Genomic DNA, 20,558 nt, shown 5'->3' on the forward strand with positions numbered 1-20,558 from the left:
TATCAATAACTTAAAGTTCAACGAGGACTATTTTCCATTTTCTGTTGAAGTTTTGGAGTTGAACTGTATCGGTCATAATTTGTGGTTCTGTGAAAATAAAAGTGACATTTCATTCAGAAGCCAACTGGTCTTGAGGCATGACTGTGTGGTTGATACTGTAGATGGAAGTAGGGTATCAGACATCAATCTGTCCATCTTCAAGCTCACACCAGCAATGAGCAATGCATGCCCCATCTGCACAAATATTGGAATTCAACGTCTTGAGTGTATTATCTTTGCTTAAGAAACGTGTCGATGTGTTTACTTCCTCTTGCTTAACTGTGGACATATAAAAAATGTGTGAGAATTTCAATATTCAGAACTGCTACAATGTACAATTACAATCGTAACTTCACAGCTCGTCACACCAGGTGCAGCAACAATACAGTATCTGCGCAGTAGAAGTAGATAAAAATAGACAAAGTTTCAGAGTTCATGCCCAGTGCAACAGATAATTACTCAGCTATAAACTAGGTGTCACAAGGTAACAGGTAAATGTCTATAAAATGCTTTTTGAATGCCTCTGCCATGGGGGAGAATAGTCTCACTGGAATGAATTGAACTTAATTGTCATTCATAACCCACGTTGCTGTTTTACACTGGTTGAGATAACGCTATCTTCCGCTGTTTCTACTGTAATTGAAATATCCATTATGAGGTGTAAACATTTAAGAGTGGCCATGTGAATATTCATCAGAGTGGTAGCAAAGCCACGAGGGCCACAGAAAGACTGTTGTTTAGCAGCTAGGGGAGGAGTGAGTATGTGTGTATGAATGTGTGTGTGTGTGGACATGTTTAACTATACTTGTGGGGACCAGAAGTCCCCACAAGAATAGTAAACAAACAAAAATTTGACCAAATGGGGACATTTTGTTAGTCCCCACAAGGTCAAATCCTATTTCTAGGTTTAGGGTTAAGGTTAGGGTTAGGGTAAAGGTTAAGTTTAGGTTTAGGGGTTAGGGAAAATAGGATTTTGAATGGGACTGAATTGTGTGTCCCCACAAGGTTAGTTTGCAAGACTGTGTGTGTGTGTGTGTGCGTACGCGCGCGTGTGCACGTGTGTGTGTGTGGTGTGTGTGTGTGTGTGAGACGATGTGAGTTTGAGAAAGTAAAGGAAGTATACTTAATAGAGTAAAACTCCAGCACACAGGTGCCACGATGTGAGTTCTGAGTATGTTTGCCCATCACGTATTGACACACATCTTTTTTCAACAGCTCCCTCCCAAGTCAGTGAAGTCATCAAGGAGAGAGTGCAGCAGCGCAGCATCCAGCTCTCCTGGCAGGAGCCTGAGCAGCCCAATGGAGTCATCACCGAATATGAGATTAAGTACTACGAAAAAGTGAGTGTGTGATGCCCCGCTGAATCCATTAATGAGACAGAGGGAGTCTGTCTGTCTGTCTGTCTGTCTGTCTGTCTGTCTGTCTGTCTGTCTGTGATTGTGTGTGGCAACTTTGAACACAGACAACTCTGACTCTCCTCAACCCTCTCCCCCTATCTCTCTCCTGTTCTTCTTAGTTTCATTTAGCCTACTCTTCATTTTGCATTATATCTGCAAGACTCTGCGAGTGGAATCAGCAGGATTCTGCGAGTGTGTCCTTTGTCTCAAAATTGAATGAGACGCTCATAAGATTTTAATCAGTCCCTGGTCTTTCACAGCCACCCACACACGCATGCCAGGCAGCACACACTTCATTGCACTACCTTGCCAGCATTAACAATCTCTTACTGTATCTTCCCTCGCCCCCTCATATATAATAGAGCTCCCGTGTGCTTTAACTCTGAACAGATGAGCAAGGTAGTGAGGAGGTTGATGAGGTTGAGGAGAGTGGGTTTAACACAACAAATCAAAGGGCTAGATTCCATGGCTCCTGAGGTTCCAGACCCTGTTGAGCACGACCTCTCAGGCTGCCAGGAATCAGTCTCCTGGGTCACGTACTGTGGCTGTAGTCTGCCCAGCTGTAAAATTGGAAACAAGCATGACTTCTCTCCTAATAGTCTTTGGCATTCCATGTGGTGTTTTTGCTGACAAATAATTTACAGATCAACAACAAAATACACAGTACACGCAGTCTGTAGATTCCAAACGGATTCCGAGCCTGGCATCGCAGAGCTTCTTTTCTGCCTATTGGCTTTGATAGAAAGCGTTTACAGCAGTGACTCTCAACTGGTGGTCACAGGAGGATTTTAAGGGGTTGCGGGACTTGTGCAAGAATATATATATTGTCACAAGCGTTGTTAAGGACAGACCAAGGCGCAGCGGGTATAGTGCTCATTCTTCTTTCTTTATTTTAAGAGAACACGTAAACAAAGAAAAAACAAACGACAGCAAACAGTTCCGTAAGGTTCACAGACTATAACGGAAAATAACCACCCATAAAACCCAAAGGAAAAACAGGCTGCCTAAGTATGGCTTCCAATCAGAGACAACGAAAGACACCTGCCTCTGATTGGAAACCACACTCGGCCAAACCTGGAAAACGGAACATAGAAAATGAAAACTAGAACCAAAATCCCCTAGACCAAAAACCCCAAAACACACAAAACAAACACCCCCTGCCACGCCCTGACCATACTACAATGACAAAAGACCCCTTTACCGGTCAGGAATAATAAAACACTAAAAAACATTACTTTGCAAGGTAAACACCGCACTAAAACATTTATTTTGAAAGGATACCGCCGCACCGCTTATTGGGGCAGACTGTACACACCGCTACCGCTACACACAGGTGTGTGCTGCACCGCTCATTGTTGCTGACTTTACACGTGCAGGGCGTCCGCAGTGGTGAAAAGGCTAGCTACACTCTGACTCTCAGGGTTTCGCGCTGCACACACTCACTGACCAATACAATAACGTCCTCGCCCCACACACACACACACTGATCCAATGAAATGACAGATTTCCCGACACACACACACACACTGATCCAATAAAAATGGCACTCTGCAACATTGTTTTGTTTTAAATGTGACACGTCCAATCAGATAATACAGATTTTCTTCAGACAGCTAGCTTGATTGACAGCTAGCTATGCAGATGTGTTCTGCAGGCATTGCACATGTTAATAGTTAACTGTCATTTAACTCATGCAGGCTAGCTGTCAGAGTAAAATCATGGACAAGTTTTTAAAACATGCAGCTCCCACTTCATCTACTGCTGCTTCCAATGTCAACAGCAAGGCAGACAACCCGGTCCCTGTCAAGAAGAGAAAATACAACCCCGACTTCCTCATATATGGTTTTACATACAGTACCAGTCAAAAGTTTGGACACACCTACTCATTCCATGGTTTTTCTTTAGTTTTACTATTTTCTAGAATAATATTTTTTAGAATAATATGGAATCATGTAGTAACCAAAAAAGTGTTAAACAAATCAAAATATATTTTATATTTGAGATTCTTCAAAGTAGCCACCCTTTGCCTTGATGACAGCTTTTGACTGGTGCTGTGTATAGAAGACAGGCAGGGTGAGTGTAGACTGCATCTGGACACCAAGCATCCGAGCTTGTCAATATCTGGAGGCCTCACAAGATTCATTGAAGAACGTATACAAGGTACAAGAAAAAGCACTTCACACATCATACCTTGTGGCCCAGCGCATTGCTAAGTGCAAAAAAGCCCGCACCAGCGCAGAGAATCTCATACTCCCTGCTGCGATTGATATGTGCACTGAAATCTTGGGAGAGTCACACGCCAACAAACTTAAAACTACACCCCTATCCAATGACACTATGAGGAGAATCCAGGACATGTCTGAGGACACAATGCACCAGACAGCACAGCGCATCAGTGCAAATGGCCATTACGCAGTGCGGCTTGATGAATCCACAGATGTGGCCAACCATGCAATTCTAATGGTCTGTGTCAGACACGTCTTGGATAATAACTTCGAGGAGCAGTTCCTTTTTAGTGCTGATTTGCCCACCACCACCACTGCAGAGGATATCTTTAACACAATGGATATGCTCCTGGACTCCGTGGGACTGGCCTAGGATTGGTGCGTCGGTGTGACCACTGATGGGGCAGCTGCCATGACGGTAAAGCACCAGCAGGTGCTTTATCATGCAGAGGTCCGCTGGCTTTCCAGGGCTAAAGTGTTGGGTCATTTTTATGAGCTTCGAGCGGAGATTACTGAGGTTCTTTCGGAAAACAAGTCACCTCTGGCTGAACATTTCGATTGTGAGGAATGGCTGGCGCAGGTAGCCTACCTGCCAGATATTTTTGATCATCTGAATTCGCTCAATGTGTCAATGCTAGGGAGGGGGCACAATCGATGTGAACAGAGGGACAAAGTAGATGCCTTCAAGATGAAGCTCACCGTTTGGGAAAGTCATGTTTCTAACGGAAGGATTGACATGTTTCCCAATGCTGATGTAGAGATTCCGAATCTGGTCAACAAAGCGCACGGCGACACACTGAAGAAAAAAAACATTGAACAGCATCTTGTCAAGCTGCAGGGAAAGTCTTGCAACTACTTCACAGAGGATAACAGGAGACAAGACGACTGGATACGGGAGCCCTTTTGAGTGGAGATGGTAAGCATCACGTTGCCAGGCAATGAAGAGGATCAGCTGGTGGAGCTGTCATTTCTTTGCGGACTGAGCATGCGCTTCCCGGGAAATGAGTATCCTGCTCTCGCCTGTCATGCAATCAGAATCCTGCTACCGTTCAGCACTACCTATCTGTGTGAAAGTGGCTTCTCTGCTAGGGCCGTGCTGAAAACTTAAAGCAGAAACAGACTGGACAGCCAGCATGTCCTCCGAGTTGACCTGTCAACCATCACCCCATCACCCCAGTTTCAATAAACGTATCAAACTGAAGAAACATTCCAGCTTTCCCACTGATAGGCCACACACACACACAATAAATGTTGGGTCGCGATTCAATTGTCATTGTCAAAACATTTATGCTCAAAAAATGGCTGTATCTTGGTGTCTATGATTGACAGGACTAACATAACATAACACAAAGCCAATGTCTGTTCCTCTCTAAAGGACCAGAAGGATCGCATCTACTCCACAGTGAAGTCCAGGTCCACGTCAGCCACAGTGAACAACCTGAAGCCCAGCACGGCCTACGTGTTCCAGATCCGAGCCTTCACCGCGGCCGGCTACGGCACCTACGGACCCCGGCTGGAGGTCACCACCAAGGAGGAGGCCTCAGGTACCAGCAGAACACATGCATGGGCGTGCACACACAAAGGCACGCACGGACACACGCATAAGCACACACACACACTCTATAGAGATGATTAGTGTGTTCAGACCTTCGTCGAGTTACTGCTGATCTCATAGCTCCAATTTTCCCTTTTAGAAATATGCTTGAGGATCGTCCACAAGGAGCAGTAGGTCTCAACTAAAGTGGCAGGGCTCAGAAATCATTGCCGTCCTCTGTCGCTGGTGTTTATATAGCAACTGAACTCACTTGATTTAAAATGCACGGATTCTCCCAGTAATGCACCGTTTGCACTGACAGCAGAAAATGCCACTGCACCCATTCTTTTGAGCAATTGGTGGTTTGTCAATGCAAATAGTCTAGCGGTGTAATGTGTCTCTGAATGGGAGACAATCCAACCTGAATGTGTCGTTGTTTCAGGAGAAGGGCACCAGCATTACCATCTGGGACTATTAAGCCCACTTTCTGAAACAGTGGAGCCGTGCATGCGGAGGCTAGAAATAGAACTAGACACCCTTGTCTCTGTGGTAAAGGGCGAGAAGGGGGTTATCAGTCTCCCCGCTCACTCCTCATTGGTTCTATTATGCCCTGTAGATTCCAACGTCTGATGTGCTGAAAGTTCACACTGTGTGCCCTTTGTGTGTGTGTGTGTCTGCTTGCGTGTGTGTGTCCCTCTCCAAGCAGCCACCATTGTCTCCAGCGAGCAGAATCCCGTCATCATCATCGCGGTGGTAGCCGTGGCGGGGACCATCATCCTGGTCTTCATGGTGTTCGGCTTCATCATTGGGAGAAGGTACGCTCTCGCGGGCCCCATTGACTCTCCGCTGCTGTGAGTCTCTGCTTGTCAATTAGCCTTTCTGTCACTCACTGGCCTCCATAGCCGTGGAGTCAGGCCACCACACACCACACGCACCCATCATCTGTGGCATGCTGTGCTAATGGTTTGTGATGCATCATTTTCCAGTCCTCACACTGTGAAGAAAAACGGACCGTATTTTTTGCATGTCTTTTTGTTGTTGTTGTAATGGATCCATTATAGAGACAAGTGTACTCTAAAATGAAAGGTTTTTGCTCATATTTCTGTGTGCGTGCGAGTGAGAGGGTGATGGTGAGTGTGTGTCCGTGTGTGTCCGTTAACTGTGTGTTTGTGTATGTATGTGTGTGCGTGCGTGTGTTACATCTGTGGTGTTATACAGTAATACACTCGGGTGGATGAAGTACTGTTTGGCAGTACTTCTAGCCATCTCCTACCAGAGCAACCCTCCTGTGTGTCAGTCACCATTACCGCCATTTCCTGGTGCGCTCCTCCAATGATGCTTCATTACTATATGGATAGCATTTCATCACAGCATGCCTTACATGGGGGTAGAGCCTTGTACACATGGAATTTCTATATGCATTTGACATATTAACCTGCATGTCAACCATTTGTTACTTGATGTTTCCCATCCATCCATTTTTCAGTTTGCCAGCAAACACTATTGTATAGTGCAATGAATTACCTGCTTGAGGGTGCATTCAATACATCAGTGTTGCAAATTAATATAACAAGGAATGCTGATCAGTCTTTTACAGAGAACAGCATGTAGTAGTACCACACGAGGGTACTTTAGTTCAACATCAGCAGCCAAACATTGTTCCCATACCTCTCCGCTGGTACTGTATCTGTATAGACTGCATTATGGCTTCGCTGCATTAAGATTCTAGCAAAACAGACCATTCTACCTTCTGCCTCTGCCCAATCAGTTGATTGTGTGTCTACCTCTCTCCCTGTCAGACACTGTGGCTACAGCAAGGCGGACCAGGAAGGAGACGAGGAGCTGTATTTCCAATGTGAGTCCCTTCTTTCCCCGCCAGCTCACACGCACACATTGAAACACCTCAATTACAGCACGGCCTCGCCGTGACACGGGAAACGGGTCCATCAACAAGGCCCCCGCGCCGTAATGTTTGATCCCTTTCATTTGATAGGTTTTTATTCTAACGAAAGACAGGAACCCTCGCACTAGCATCTGTTTGGGATTTAATGGACAAATCTGTTGAGATGAGGACATTAGGCTTAGTTCCAAACTGCAAATACATGCGTATGAGATTTGCGAGAGAGCCGTGAGCCAGGGCTGAGCTCAAAGTGATAATATTTCATTAAAAATGAAAAAAAAACTAACTTTTCAGGCTCTTTCGTATGCTCGGCGTATACTGTTCGTTTCCTGGGGTTCCTCGGAGTAGAGATAGAGATACATTCACTCCATCCTAAGGTTCTCCTTCCACGCTCCTTTAACCAACACACACACCACACCACCCAGTCCTAACGATGCCCCTGGAGATGCAGCCGCAGACATCTTCCCAAGCGAAGCCGTAATGATCTGTTGCTGCAGGCAAACTGACGATTTGGAAACAAAGGTTCAGGGTGTCGGCATGGCCACAGCGGTAGAAAGAGGGCTGTGTTGGCGTTCCACGGTCCTCGGCTGCTAAGTACTTGACAGATCAAGCTGTAGGAAGGCACAGGTCCTCTTGCTAAAAACACTGGCTGATGAAAACACAAACAAGAGCGGCTCCGCTGTTGTTGGGCCTAATAGAGGGACTTGCTCGACAATATTAAATGAGGAAACGCTGCCAGGGCGACAGAAGCCAGATAGTGCGTGAATTCAACATGTAGGCTTAATTTGTCCGCTGTGTAGCGCGAGAAGTCGTGATAAGACGTCTCCCTATCAGATCCAGTGACAGCTTGGATGGACGAAGCAATTATAGGAGCGAGTGGAGGGAAATATCAGCTGCCATCGCTGGAGCTCCTAGCTGGAAAACAATGCATAGTGTTTGTTAGTGGGTCGGCCAATATGGCTTTCCAGGACGCAAACAGAGGATATTGCAGAATTTTTTTGTTCTGCTTGTCGTTATTGAGCCTGGAGCTGATTAGTAATTTAATTATGGTGTTTTGGTGTGTCTGTTTTCCTTGTATGTTATTGTCTTCAGCTATATGCATCTCATTAAATAGCTTGTGGTATGGAAGTTGGCAGGTTATGTTGTAATTAGGGGGAATTTGATATGAACAAATTAGGTCAGCGGAACACACACATGTACCATAACAGTGTCATTTATTAGTGTGGCATTATATCATATATTTTTTCTCAAACCACGGTCAGCTAAATGCTTATTTTTCTTTGTACTACGCATTTCCCCTATGTGTGCATGAATACGTATGAGTCATTCCAGTACCATTTGTGTTACTTCATATTTTATGGTGATACATGATTCAAAACATGTACTCGTTGTGCTGATCTAACTGTGATATAACTACAGTCACCATTACCTGGGCAGCATGATTCAGGAGGTTAATCAAGCCACAGAAACGACCATAAGTAAATAACTTGCATTCGTGACTGGCATTACTGTATATCAGGGTCTGTCTAACAGACTGTTCATTCACTGGCAGAGCTTGATTGGTCTGAGCTAGCTCCAAAACCTGCTCAGTATAGCAGACAACCTTGGCAGTAAATCTCGTTCTAGGCTGCTCAAACCTTTGTTGGTCCTTTTGTGAGGAGGTTGAGAAGAAAATATAATAACGTGTTCATTTCTATTGGAGGAAAAATAAAAAAGGAAAAAAGAATAAATGTCTGGTATAAGGGTGTTTGTAGAAAGAGCTTTTTGACACAGGTGCTTTCCATCAGCTGGCTGTTTAGCAATTCCTTCTGAATGGTTGCTGTTGGTAATGGTGTGTCTGACAAGCGCCCGGTCGGCCCGGCATGCTGTATGCATATTTAATCATAACAGTAATCCCCTTACCTTTCTACAGTTAAATTTCCAGGCACCAAAACATACATTGACCCTGAAACCTACGAGGACCCGAACAGGGCTGTCCATCAATTTGCCAAGGAGCTGGACGCGTCCTGCATTAAGATTGAGCGAGTTATTGGAGCAGGTGAGTCTGGCTGGTGTCTCCCAGCTCTCTCTGTTTAGTCATACCATACACTCATACATCACAATGACAGCCACATATTTACACTTTGAATTGGGACACGGTTTATCCTCGCTGTATATTGATAGGGCAATTGCAAAAAGGGGGGAAAAGTTCATTGCAGTTAATGTGTGGGCCTGCATCTTTTTTAAAGGTACGACAATAGCAAAGATGCTTCACGGCTGATGAATTGCTGCCACATCAGTTTTAGAGATGCAGTCAATGAGAGTATCTATATTTCCACAGCTTGGGCATAACAAGATGTCCTACTCCAATTTATTATCTCCTGCAGCACAGCTGTTTTCTCTGAACGTACACTAAGCACTTTGTAAAAAAACATGATTGCTAGTTTTTCTGAAGGTTCATGACTCATGAGGGGTTTTGTCTCTGTGTCTGTATCACAGGAGAGTTTGGGGAGGTGTGTAGTGGACGGATGAAGCTCCCAGGGAAACGGGACATGTCAGTGGCCATTAAAACCCTGAAGGTGGGCTACTCAGAGAAACAGAGGAGGGACTTCCTGTGTGAGGCCAGCATTATGGGCCAGTTTGACCATCCCAATGTTGTCCATCTGGAGGGAGTGGTGACCAGAGGTAAGGACTGCATTCTCTCTCAAACACACACACACACACACACACACACACACACACACACACACACACACACACACACACACGCCTACAGCTGCAGCAAGAAAGTAAAGCAAGTGCACTCAAAGACCATTCTTAATATGTACATACACTATATATACAAAAGTATGTGGACTCCCCTTCAAATTAGTGGATTGGGCTATTTCAGCCACATCCGTTGTTGACAGGTGTATAAAATCGACCACACAGCCATGCAATCTCCATAGACAAATATTGGCAGTAGAATGGCCTTATTGAAGAGCTCAGTGACTTTCAACGTGGCACCCATCATAGGATGCCACCTTTCCAACAAGTCAGTTTGTCAAATTTGAGCGAGGCCTAAATGCCCAACATCAGTGCCCAACGTCACTAATGCTAATGCTCTTGTGGCTGCATGGAAGCAAGTCCCCGCAGCAATGTTCCAATATCTAGTGGAAAGCCTTCCCAGAAGACTGGAGGCTGTTATAGCAGCAAAGGGGGGACCTACTCCATATTAATGCCCATGATCTTGGAATGAGATGTTCAACGAGCAGGTGTGCACATACTTTTTTTGTTCCTGACCAAAAGTATTACTAATAGACTTGCTTCCATTCAGCCACAAGGGCATTAGTGAGGTCAGGCACTGATGTTGGCCGATTAGGCCCGGCTCACGGTCTGCGTTCCAATTCATCCTAAAGGTGTTCGATGAGGTTGAGGTCAGGGCTCTGTGCATGCCAGTCAAGTTCTTCCACACCAATCCCGACAAACCATTTCAGTTTGGACCTCGCTTTGTGCATGGGGGCATTGTCATGCTGAAACAGGAAAGGGCCTTCGCCAAACTGTTGCCACAAAGTTGGAATCACAGAATCGTCTAGAATGTCATTGTATTCTGTAGCATTAAAATGTCCCTTCACTGGAGCTAAGGGACTTAGCCCAAAACATGAAAAACAGGCCCCAGACCATTATTCCTCCTCCACCAAACTTTACAGTTGGCACTATGCATAGAGGCAGGTAGCGTTCTCCTGGCATCCACCAAACCTAGATTTGTCCCTTGGACTGCCAGATGGTGAAGCATGATACATCACTTCAGATGTTTCCACTGCTCCGGAGTCCAATAGCGACAACCTTTACACCCCTCCAGCCGACGCTTGGCATTGCGCATGGTGAACTTAGGCTTGTGTGCGGGTGCTCGGCCATGGAAACCCATTCCATTTCAAGCTCCCAACAAAAAGTTATTGTGCTGTCATTGCTTCCAAAGGAAGTTTGGAACTCAGACAATTTTACGCGCTATGCGATTCAGCACTCGGCGATCCCGTTCTGTGAGCTTGTGTGGCCTACCACTTTGCGGCTGAGCCGTTGTTGCTCCTCAATGTTTCTACTTCACAATAATAACACATACAGTTGACCGGTGCAGCTCAGATATCTGCCCTGCTAGACGAACTGACTTGTTGGAAAGGTGGCATCCTATGACGGTGCCACGTTGAAAGTCACCGAGCTCTTCAGTAAGGCCATTCTGCTGCCAATGTTTGTCTATAGAGATTGCATGGCTGCGTGCTCAGTTTTCTACAGCTGTCGGCAACGGGTGTGGCTGAAACAGCCAAATTCACAAATTTGAAGGGGTGACCGCAAACTTTTGTACATATAGTGTTTCTGATAAAAATAGCCTTGCTCCCTGCTTTATATTGTCTCATTTAGACAGCCTAAAATAAGGAACAGATGTTAGCACTTAATTACAACCCAGTGAAACAAATGGTTCAATATAACACTAAAGGCGGATTTGTGTTTTAGCAAGCCGTTAATAAACAATTGCAAGACATTTTTTGTTGTTGTTGTCAAATAATGGATGTGTCACCCTTGTTTTCAGGCAAACCGGTGATGATTGTGATTGAATATATGGAAAACGGCTCGTTAGACGCTTTTCTCAGGGTGAGTACCTTTCAACGCGTTCAATGCTCCCCGAGTGGGGCAGCGGTCTAAGGCACTGCGTCTCAGTGCAAGAGGCGTCACTATTGTCCCTGGTTTGAATCCAGGCTGTGTCACATCCGGCCGTGATTGGGAGTCCCATAGGGCGGCGCACAACTGGCCCAGCGTCATTCGGGTTTGGCCGGGGTAGCCTGTCATTGTTCTTAACTGACTTGCCTAGTTAAATAAAGGTTAAATGTAACAAAAAAAATGTAAACCGCAACTCCCTTGCCAGTTATACATGTGAAATACAGTATGTTCGCATTAAGCGTTCCTTATTCTATAAATAATAGCACTGCAATACGTTTGTGAACTGAGTGGATTTTGCTTAGCTGACTCTTTTCCTCTGTTGTGTACAGAAACATGATGGTCAGTTCACAGTGATCCAGTTAGTGGGGATGCTGCGGGGCATAGCAGCAGGGATGAGATATCTCTCCGACATGGGGTATGTCCATCGAGATCTGGCTGCACGAAACGTACTTGTCAACAGCAATCTCGTATGTAAAGTGTCTGACTTCGGCCTGTCAAGAGTGATCGATGACGATCCCGAGGCTGTCTACACAACAACGGTGAGTCAATTAAACCAGCCCCGTATTGCTTTCCCTGCCTAGCCTCCCTGAGCTCTCTCTCTGAACACTCAAATCAAGCCAACAGCCAATGCATGGGAATGGAGTATAAACTACGCATGCATGCCCATGCATGTCTGGGCCTAGTTATTCAATATGCAAGGCCTGCAGTCTCTTTGGTGAAGTTTTAGCTTTGAACGTTTGGAAGTTTTGCTGACCCTGTGTGCAAAGTTGTAACTCTATTCTAATTGATGTTTTAGGGGAAGATGCAGGATATAATGAATTTGATCTTTACTCCAGCCACTGACCTGCATTTTACTGAACAGGGTGGAAAAATACCTGTTCGATGGACAGCAATGGAAGCCATCCAGTACCGTAAATTCACTTCCGCTAGTGATGTGTGGAGTTATGGCATTGTCATGTGGGAGGTCATGTCCTATGGTGAACGGCCTTACTGGGACATGTCCAATCAAGATGTGAGTTGCTCTCTTACATGACGTCAATCATTCACCAAATACATGTCAGGTTTCACATGTTACTCAGAGACTGGCCATCATATTACAGAAATGAACAGAATAACAGAATTTGCTGAATTCTTAGGACTGATTGAAACGTGGGCCACAATGACTATTTAGAGTTGAATGAGGAGGATTGTTAGGTATTCATTCATTCTGTTTTAATCAGAGATTGATATTCATAAAATGCTTTTATATGATAATACAAAGAAAGACTTAATACTTGGCATACAAAATACTTTTTGGACTTCAAAACTGCTTTTAACCTTTATAATGAGTTATGATAATTGAACCTTGTTTGTCAGAGTTCAATAATGCCGGAGCTATCTAGTTAGTCATATGGAACTTTCAGTTTTAGCTGCGGTCGTTGCTTTGTTTCAGGCTAAATTGGAACAGATGAACATTGCAAATCTGTTCATCGTGCTGATCGTAAGAGTGGCTTTAGAGGAGTTTGGCCGCCGATTTGAAAGTCTGTAACGATGATACTTAATAACCGGTAAAATGGTTTCATTTGCCACTGTTTGCAAGTACTTGTCTGAAAGATGCTCCAGTGGTAGTTTTCTCCCGTGGCGAAGTTAAAGATGACATAATCCAGTAGGACAAACAGTCTTCTCCTCAGCAGAAAGACTAAATAGGATTATATTACGCTCAGCTCCTCCTAATGGGAAGCCTGCTGATTGAACAATCAGCTGTTAGAAATGCTAAACATGATTGGTTATGGAAGTAGCGTGCTTGACAGGCATCAATGTCAGAGATTACAGTTCCTCTGTCAAGATGTCGGCAAACAGCTCCTTTGACACTTTTTCTTCCTTAGCTCAGTCTTGTTTGAATAGCCCTGACAGGAATAACAGATGAATATGTGCAGAAAATTAACAAACTCACATTCCCCGAAATAGAGGAAGAGACGGTTGAGTCTCAAATCAAAGGTGCCCATTGCCCCTAATGTTTAAAGTTCTCACGCCGTTGACTTTCAATGGACTTTGTTTTTAACTATTGACACAGTGAGAATAGAAGTAGCTTGAAGATATGCAACTTTGTGTATTTTCATTATTCATTAGACCTGTGTAAATCCAGTCTATTGATGAGACAAAGAGTACAAACAATATGAAGGATGCATCTAAGGGAAAACAGAGCCAGTGTTTGCTTAATTAATTACAATCAGGTCTATTTGTATAATATGACAGGCATGGGCAGGTGTTCTAGAGACCCATCTCTGTACCATACAGGGACACTAGATGCTACTCTCAATATCTCCTAATTTGGGTCCTGCTACTCTGGGTCCTTGGGTCTCACCATCATCTTAACAAGCTGAGACTGAGTGATTACATCTGGTTAGGCCTGTTTCTCCTCAAAGCACCACTTCTGTAAATAGGGAACCACACAAGACTTGTACTGACACTTCCTGTTTACAAACATCTTGATTAGAGAATGAAATGGAAATGAACTCTAGTAAATGGTGACTTGTGTTAATGTGGTGGTAATGGTAGTGGTAATAGCCCTTAAAGACTTGCCTGTGTTTTGGTTTTCCCAGGTGATAAAGGCCATAGAAGAGGGGTACCGCCTCCCTGCTCCCATGGACTGCCCTCCAGGTCTGCACCAGCTAATGCTGGACTGCTGGCAGAAAGACAGGGCCGATCGACCCAAATTTGATCAAATAGTTGGCATCCTTGATAAGATGATTCGCAATCCCAATACCTTGAAAACCCCGGTGGGAACCTGCACGAGGTAAGGAACGCTTGTCTCATTAAACCCTGTAACTGAGCACTACAAACCTCCAAATGGAATAAATTAACAGCTTCAGTTATAAAATGTGACCGAAGTAACTGTAAGGCTATGGAAGTATGTATTGCTTCTTCATATTTCTTTCCTATGGAGCTACATTAGTGGACAATCCAAAGCATCCAGGGGTTGATTTATCCACAGGAGTTCACAGATGAAAGATAAATCCCGGAGAATCAATAAGCCAAAGCAGCTTCCATGGCTTTATGGTCAATAGCAGGGCTTTTAAATCAATCCCTGTAATGAGTTCCTGGGGTTTTTAAGTGCTGTGGGAACTCTGGACCCCTCTGGGACATTTGTCAAATTAACTCTATTTACATTCAGAACACAATCTCCCTGGGTGAGATTGACAGCGTAACCCCCCCCCCCCCAAAAAAAATAACTGTTAGAAAGTGCTTCCATTTTTGAAGGCCATTTTGTGGAGGTTTGAAGTAAAATTACCATCCATATGATGTTGAGTGTTTTTGATAGTTACTTATAGCACACACGTTTGTTTGAAAAAGAGGATCAAACGGCATCGGCACTTTTGAATTGTGACATCGATTGAAATTTTCAAAATGTGTTAATTTGTTTTTCACATGCAGTTTACTGTTACCCCGGGATGTCTTTGGCTGTCTTTGTATTTTGCTCCCGGCTCAATTTGTGTTTGTTATGGGAATGTTTCAGTTTTCGCATGAGACGTTAATGGCTTCCTCTTGCTCATCCAACAGACCGATTAGTCCCCTGTTAGATCAGAGCACACCAGACTTCACTACTTTCCGCTCGGTTGGGGAGTGGCTGGAGGCCATCAAGATGGAGAGATACAGAGACAACTTCACCGCCGCTGGCTACAGCTCACTGGACTCTGTGGCCAGGATGTCAATTGAGTAAGGAACCTGAACTTTAAAACCCTTGTGGAGGTCAAATCCAATATAGCCAGTTCTGGAGAGTTGTCATATAACTATTTTCTCATTCAATATCATTGGACATGGCACTACTGCATTTTTATTTCATCATTGTGATTCATAAACAAGCCTGTCATGTTTTCAGATCTATTCGTCCATTAATGAAATACCTGGTGCTGCTATACATCATGGGATGTTTTGAGCCTCTCCGTTGTCAACTGCTGTGATTTATGATTGGCCGTCTTGTCTTGCAGGGATGTGATGAGCTTGGGGATCAGTTTAGTGGGCCATCAGAAGAAGATCATGAGCAGCATACAGACTATGAGAGCCCAGATGCTGCATCTCCATGGCACAGGAATCCAGGTGTGATGACAGACTACAGTGCCCCCTGTGGACGGGCTATCTAGAGCAGCACTAAGGCAAAACCTCCCAGGATAATCTTTGAAAATCATGTGACGTGATGTCGTCTCCTATCTGACTATTTTTTTCCGGATGTTTCGGAATGAAATAATTCCTGTGATCCTTGGCGAAGGATTTAACCCCTCTTTAGAACGGGTACTAAGGAGAGAATGACAGAATACTACCTGAACATGACGCCGAACTTAAAACGCTCTGAGGAACTCTCAACAACATATCAAACAGAGATGGAGCTTTGGAAAATGAGTTTGATACGTATTACCTTGTTCTTTTAACCTCGTGAATGATTTTATTTGTGCACCATGAAAATGGATTTCACTTAAAAAAAGGAAAAAGAAAAAAGATTTCAAACAATTTGTTTATTCCCCTTGCGGTGGTTTTTCAGTATTTTCTTTACTAGTTTGTTCATTTTGTTAGTGTCAGGAGCCACAGTGATATGGTGTGGTACGTACCGTAATCTTTCATTTTTATTTTCCCCATACAATTGTTTTCTTCCTTTTTTCTATTTTGGACTTGACAACAGGGTAAACGTTCCCATCCAAAAGGATGAATATGGTGTCTGAACATTTTGGTGGAAATGATTTAGAGGTACTTTGACCAGTTTGTCTTGAGACACTACTGGCTGTTTTAACTGTTTGCAGTGAGTTGTGTTTTTTCTTCCTGATGTTTTTGAAGTGAAAAATGGTATCTTGCACCTCAGATAAGTGACTTCAGAGATAGTAGTATTCTCTTGGTCGTTTGAAGCTTACAGGAGTGCTTTGCTGTATGCATTTTTTTGAACACAGATGCTCCCATTTTATGATGGAAAAATCAGATTTCAAATTTGTATGTAGACATTTTGAAACAGTATTACACCAATCATTCAAATTGATTTAAGATTGATCACAACTTTTATATCTAATATCAAGCATCAAAGTGGCAACATTCTTTACATGTTCATGTTTACCACATTAATCATTTGATCATATTGTCCAATGTGCTTTCAATTTGAACTTTGATTTCCGTTGTTTAATTCATTAATTGAACGTTTCCACAGATAGCTCTACAGAAAGATTGTATTGAAACTTAATGAGATGACTTGATCCACCGCAAACGGTGTTGCCATTGAAATCCCCCCCCCCCCCAAAAAACAATGTTGCAGCAAACAGTATTTGTTTCGTATTTTAGTGAATACAGTGGTTGAGGGTGAATCTAGGAAATGCTGTGTACGTTCTTTCTAGAAGTAATAATGCCTTAAAATGTGTTAGACTAATGTATTGACATTATTTTTAGGCTATTCAATGGCAATGTTTTTTGCAGTTCAGTGAGACAGGTCTTGTGTAGGGTTGAATGGAAAGGTTCCCCATTTTCTTTGTGGTATCCTTTCATGCAGGTTGACGTTTATTGTTACGAATCTTGCCCTGGAGGCAGAACTGAGCAGTTTCCGCTAGATGGGCCAGCTGTAAAATCCTAATTGGATATATCGTAAAAATTCATGAAAACAAACATTCGCTTTTTGGTCTTAATTTAAGGTAAGGGTTAGACATTAGGGTTAGTAGTGTGGTTAAAGGAAAGGAAAGGGAAAGCGGGATACCTAGTCAGTTGTACAACCGAATGCCTTCAACTGGAATGTGTCTTCTGCATTTAACCCAACCCCTCAAGGTTAGGGTTAAGGTTAGTGTTAGGTATAAAATCTGATTTTATGACTTTGTGGCTGTGCCAGCTAGTGACCACCCTGCAGAGCTGCCTCCAGGGCAAGACTCATGAAAGTAAATGCCAACCTGCTCCATTCATCCTGAACTTGAAAATCATGCACACTTGCGTATGTTGAATTTCACGATTGATGATTGACACAGTCAGTGTAGGGTAGAAGATTGACCAAACAGAGCAATAATTAGCCCAGGTAGAAATGGTCCTCCTCTGAGATTTGAAGGTGCTAGGTTTTACAGAAATGTCTGTTGTGCTGGGATAATATACCGGTATACTAAGTTATCAAATCATTAAATAGTAATGCCACTTACGAAATGGTATCCCGGAATATGCTAATGACTTAATAACGAGGTCACAGTGTATGAATATATTTGGAATATATGGCTGTAACAGTGGGGTGAAATGACATTCAAGCAGCAGAGAGGCACATGCATTAGTCATGACATCATCCTTTCCATTGCACCACACTGAATTTGAAGGCCTTCAGTTTGATATGAGGTACTTACAGTATCTAATAACCCAATATCATGATATATAGAAAATCCTGATACTCCTTATTACGATGATCAAACTGTGAAAATCACTTACCGTCCCAGCCCTAGCCATTCAGGAGAGCCAGGCAAACAGTATGGGTGATGTAACATGCATAAAAGTGTTTCCATGCTTTTTTTTTTTTTTTTTTTTACTTCCCTGGCCCTTTGTATGCTAATCAGGGCACAGAGATTAGGAATGGGCTCTGCGAAGATGTGCTAAAAAGCCAACCTAATGGTGCCATCAGTCTTCACCTTTTACAACAAAATGAATGTTATCATATATGTCTTCAGCATTGTATTATTCTCTGACGAATGGTTGGTTCACTCATTTCTTTCTCATTAAAAGTAAGGAAAATATAGGTATTTCCAACTGCAGTTGTGTAAAAAAAAGGGGGGAGGGGGGGTTCACAGTATTTTGAGAAGAGGTGGATAAACATACAGTACCAGTCAAAAGTTTGGACACACCTACTCATTCAAGGGTTTTTCATATTTTCTACATTGTAGACTAATAGTGAAGACATCAAAACTATGAAACACATATGGAATCATGTAGTAACCGAAGAAGTGTTAAACAAATTTTTAGATTTTAGATTCTTCAAAGTAGCCACCCTTTGCCTTGATGACTGCTTTGTAGACTCTAGGCATTCTCTCAACCAGCTTCACCTGGAATGCTTTTCTAACAGTCTTGAAGGATTTCCCACATATGCTGAGCACTTGTTGGCTGCTTTTCCTTCCCTCTGCGGTCCAACTCATCCCAAACCATCTCAATTGGGTGGAGGTCGGGTGATTGTGGAGGCCAGGTCATCTGATGCAGCACTCCATCACTCTCCTTCTTGGTCAAATAGATCTTACACAGCCTGGAGGTGTTGGGTCATTGTCCTGTTGAAAAACAAATGATAGTCCCACTAAGCCCAAGCCAGATGGGGTGGCATATCGCTGCAGAAGGCTGTGGTAGCCATGCTGGTTAAGTGTGCCTTGAATTCTAAATAAATCACAGACAGTGTCACCAACAAAGCACCCCCACACCATCACACCTCCTCCTCAATGCTTCACAGTGGATACCACACATGCTGAGATCAACCATTCACCTGCGATTGGAACCAAAATTGTCACATTTGGACTCATCAGACCAAAGGACAAATTTCCACAGGTTGAATGTCCATTGCTCGTGTTTATTGGCCCAAACAAGTCTCTTCTTCTTATTGGTGTCCTTTAGTAGTGGTTTCTTTGCAGCAATTCAACCATGAAGGCCTGATTCACGCAGTCTCCTCTGAACAGTTGATGTTGAGATGTGTCTGTTACTTGAACTCTGTGCAGCATTTATTTGGGCTGCAATTTCTGAGGCTGGTTACTCTAATGAACGTATCCTCTGCAGCAGAGGTAACTCTGGGTCTTCCTTTCCTGTGGTGGTCCTCATGAGAGCCAGTTTCATCATAGCGATTGATGGTTTTTGCAACTGCACTTGAAGACACTTTCAAAGTTCTTGAAATTTCCCCTATTGACAGACATTCATGTCTTAAAGTAATGATGGACTGTCTTTTCTCTTTTCTTATTTGACCTGTTCTTGCATAATAAGGACTTGGTCTTTTACCAAATGGGGCTATCTTCTGTATACCACCCCTACCTTGTCACAACACAACTGATTGGCTCAAACACATTGCAAAGGAAAGACATTCCACAAATGAACTTTAACAAGGCACACCTGTTAATCGAAATGCATTCCAGGTGACTACCTCATGAAGCTGGTTGTGAGAATGCCAACAATGTGCAAAGCTGTCATCAAGGCAAAGGGTGGCTATTTGAAGAATCTAACTTTTTTGGTTACTACATGATTCCATGTATGTTATTTCATAGTTGTGATGTCTTCACTAGTATTCTTCAGTGTAGAAAATAGTAAAAATAAAGAAAAACCCTGGAATGAGTAGGTGTGTCCAAACTTTTGACTGGTACTGTATATGTACCCAATGTTAGAGTATTTGGCTGTAGCTGATGCTGTCTTTGTTCCTGTGGACTCATCATAGATACAGATTTTTAAAGCTGCAGTTTTTCCAATGATTATTTAAGATGCCCTTCAATTTGCCTGTAGAGAATGAAATGGTCTTCGGGAAAGCCAACCCTGAAACACCATCATGGACTTTGGCTGCAAGCTTAGCATTTGTAAAGCCATTAGCGATTTTGTCTATTCTTTCCTAGATACATTTCCATTGTGCTCAGTCCAAAGGGACTCACCCCTGTGGTAGGGGGATACCTGGGAATCAGACCTTGCCCAGCCTGCTCTGGGCCCCATGTCACAGACAGACAGAGCCACTCTTTATCCATACAGCAAAGCTCAGCAATTGGGTCTATGCCAGCCCTTTGAATTGAATACCAGCGCAAAGGCATTCAGTCAGCACAAAACTCCCCAGTTCACAGGCAGGCAGCAGTCAGTCCTCGTTCTCT

At 43.5% G+C, this 20,558-nt stretch overlaps 1 protein-coding gene across 5 annotated transcripts in view; it reads left to right on the forward strand.

The window, feature by feature from the left end:
• The window catches only part of LOC115194258 (ephrin type-A receptor 7), a 73,169-nt gene extending 56,221 nt beyond the window's left edge, over positions 1 to 16,948 (forward strand). The window contains exons 6-17 of one of the 5 annotated variants that reach the window (XM_029753794.1): positions 1,255 to 1,379; positions 5,037 to 5,205; positions 5,899 to 6,010; positions 6,995 to 7,050; positions 9,008 to 9,133; positions 9,574 to 9,759; positions 11,639 to 11,700; positions 12,096 to 12,305; positions 12,563 to 12,778; positions 14,349 to 14,542; positions 15,307 to 15,462; positions 15,735 to 16,948. In XM_029753794.1, coding sequence (XP_029609654.1) covers positions 1,255 to 1,379; positions 5,037 to 5,205; positions 5,899 to 6,010; positions 6,995 to 7,050; positions 9,008 to 9,133; positions 9,574 to 9,759; positions 11,639 to 11,700; positions 12,096 to 12,305; positions 12,563 to 12,778; positions 14,349 to 14,542; positions 15,307 to 15,462; positions 15,735 to 15,849 — 1,727 coding nt within the window. In that variant the 3' untranslated portion in view covers positions 15,850 to 16,948. The remainder of the gene's footprint in view (positions 1 to 1,254; positions 1,380 to 5,036; positions 5,206 to 5,898; positions 6,011 to 6,994; positions 7,051 to 9,007; positions 9,134 to 9,573; positions 9,760 to 11,638; positions 11,701 to 12,095; positions 12,306 to 12,562; positions 12,779 to 14,348; positions 14,543 to 15,306; positions 15,463 to 15,734) is intronic. The other 4 variants (XM_029753827.1, XM_029753816.1, XM_029753805.1 and 1 more) reach the window with 4 other exon arrangements.
• The last annotated feature ends 3,610 nt before the right edge of the window (positions 16,949 to 20,558 follow it).

Source organism: Salmo trutta, chromosome 1, assembly GCF_901001165.1.
Source record: "Salmo trutta chromosome 1, fSalTru1.1, whole genome shotgun sequence".
Lineage (NCBI taxonomy): Eukaryota > Metazoa > Chordata > Actinopteri > Salmoniformes > Salmonidae > Salmo > Salmo trutta.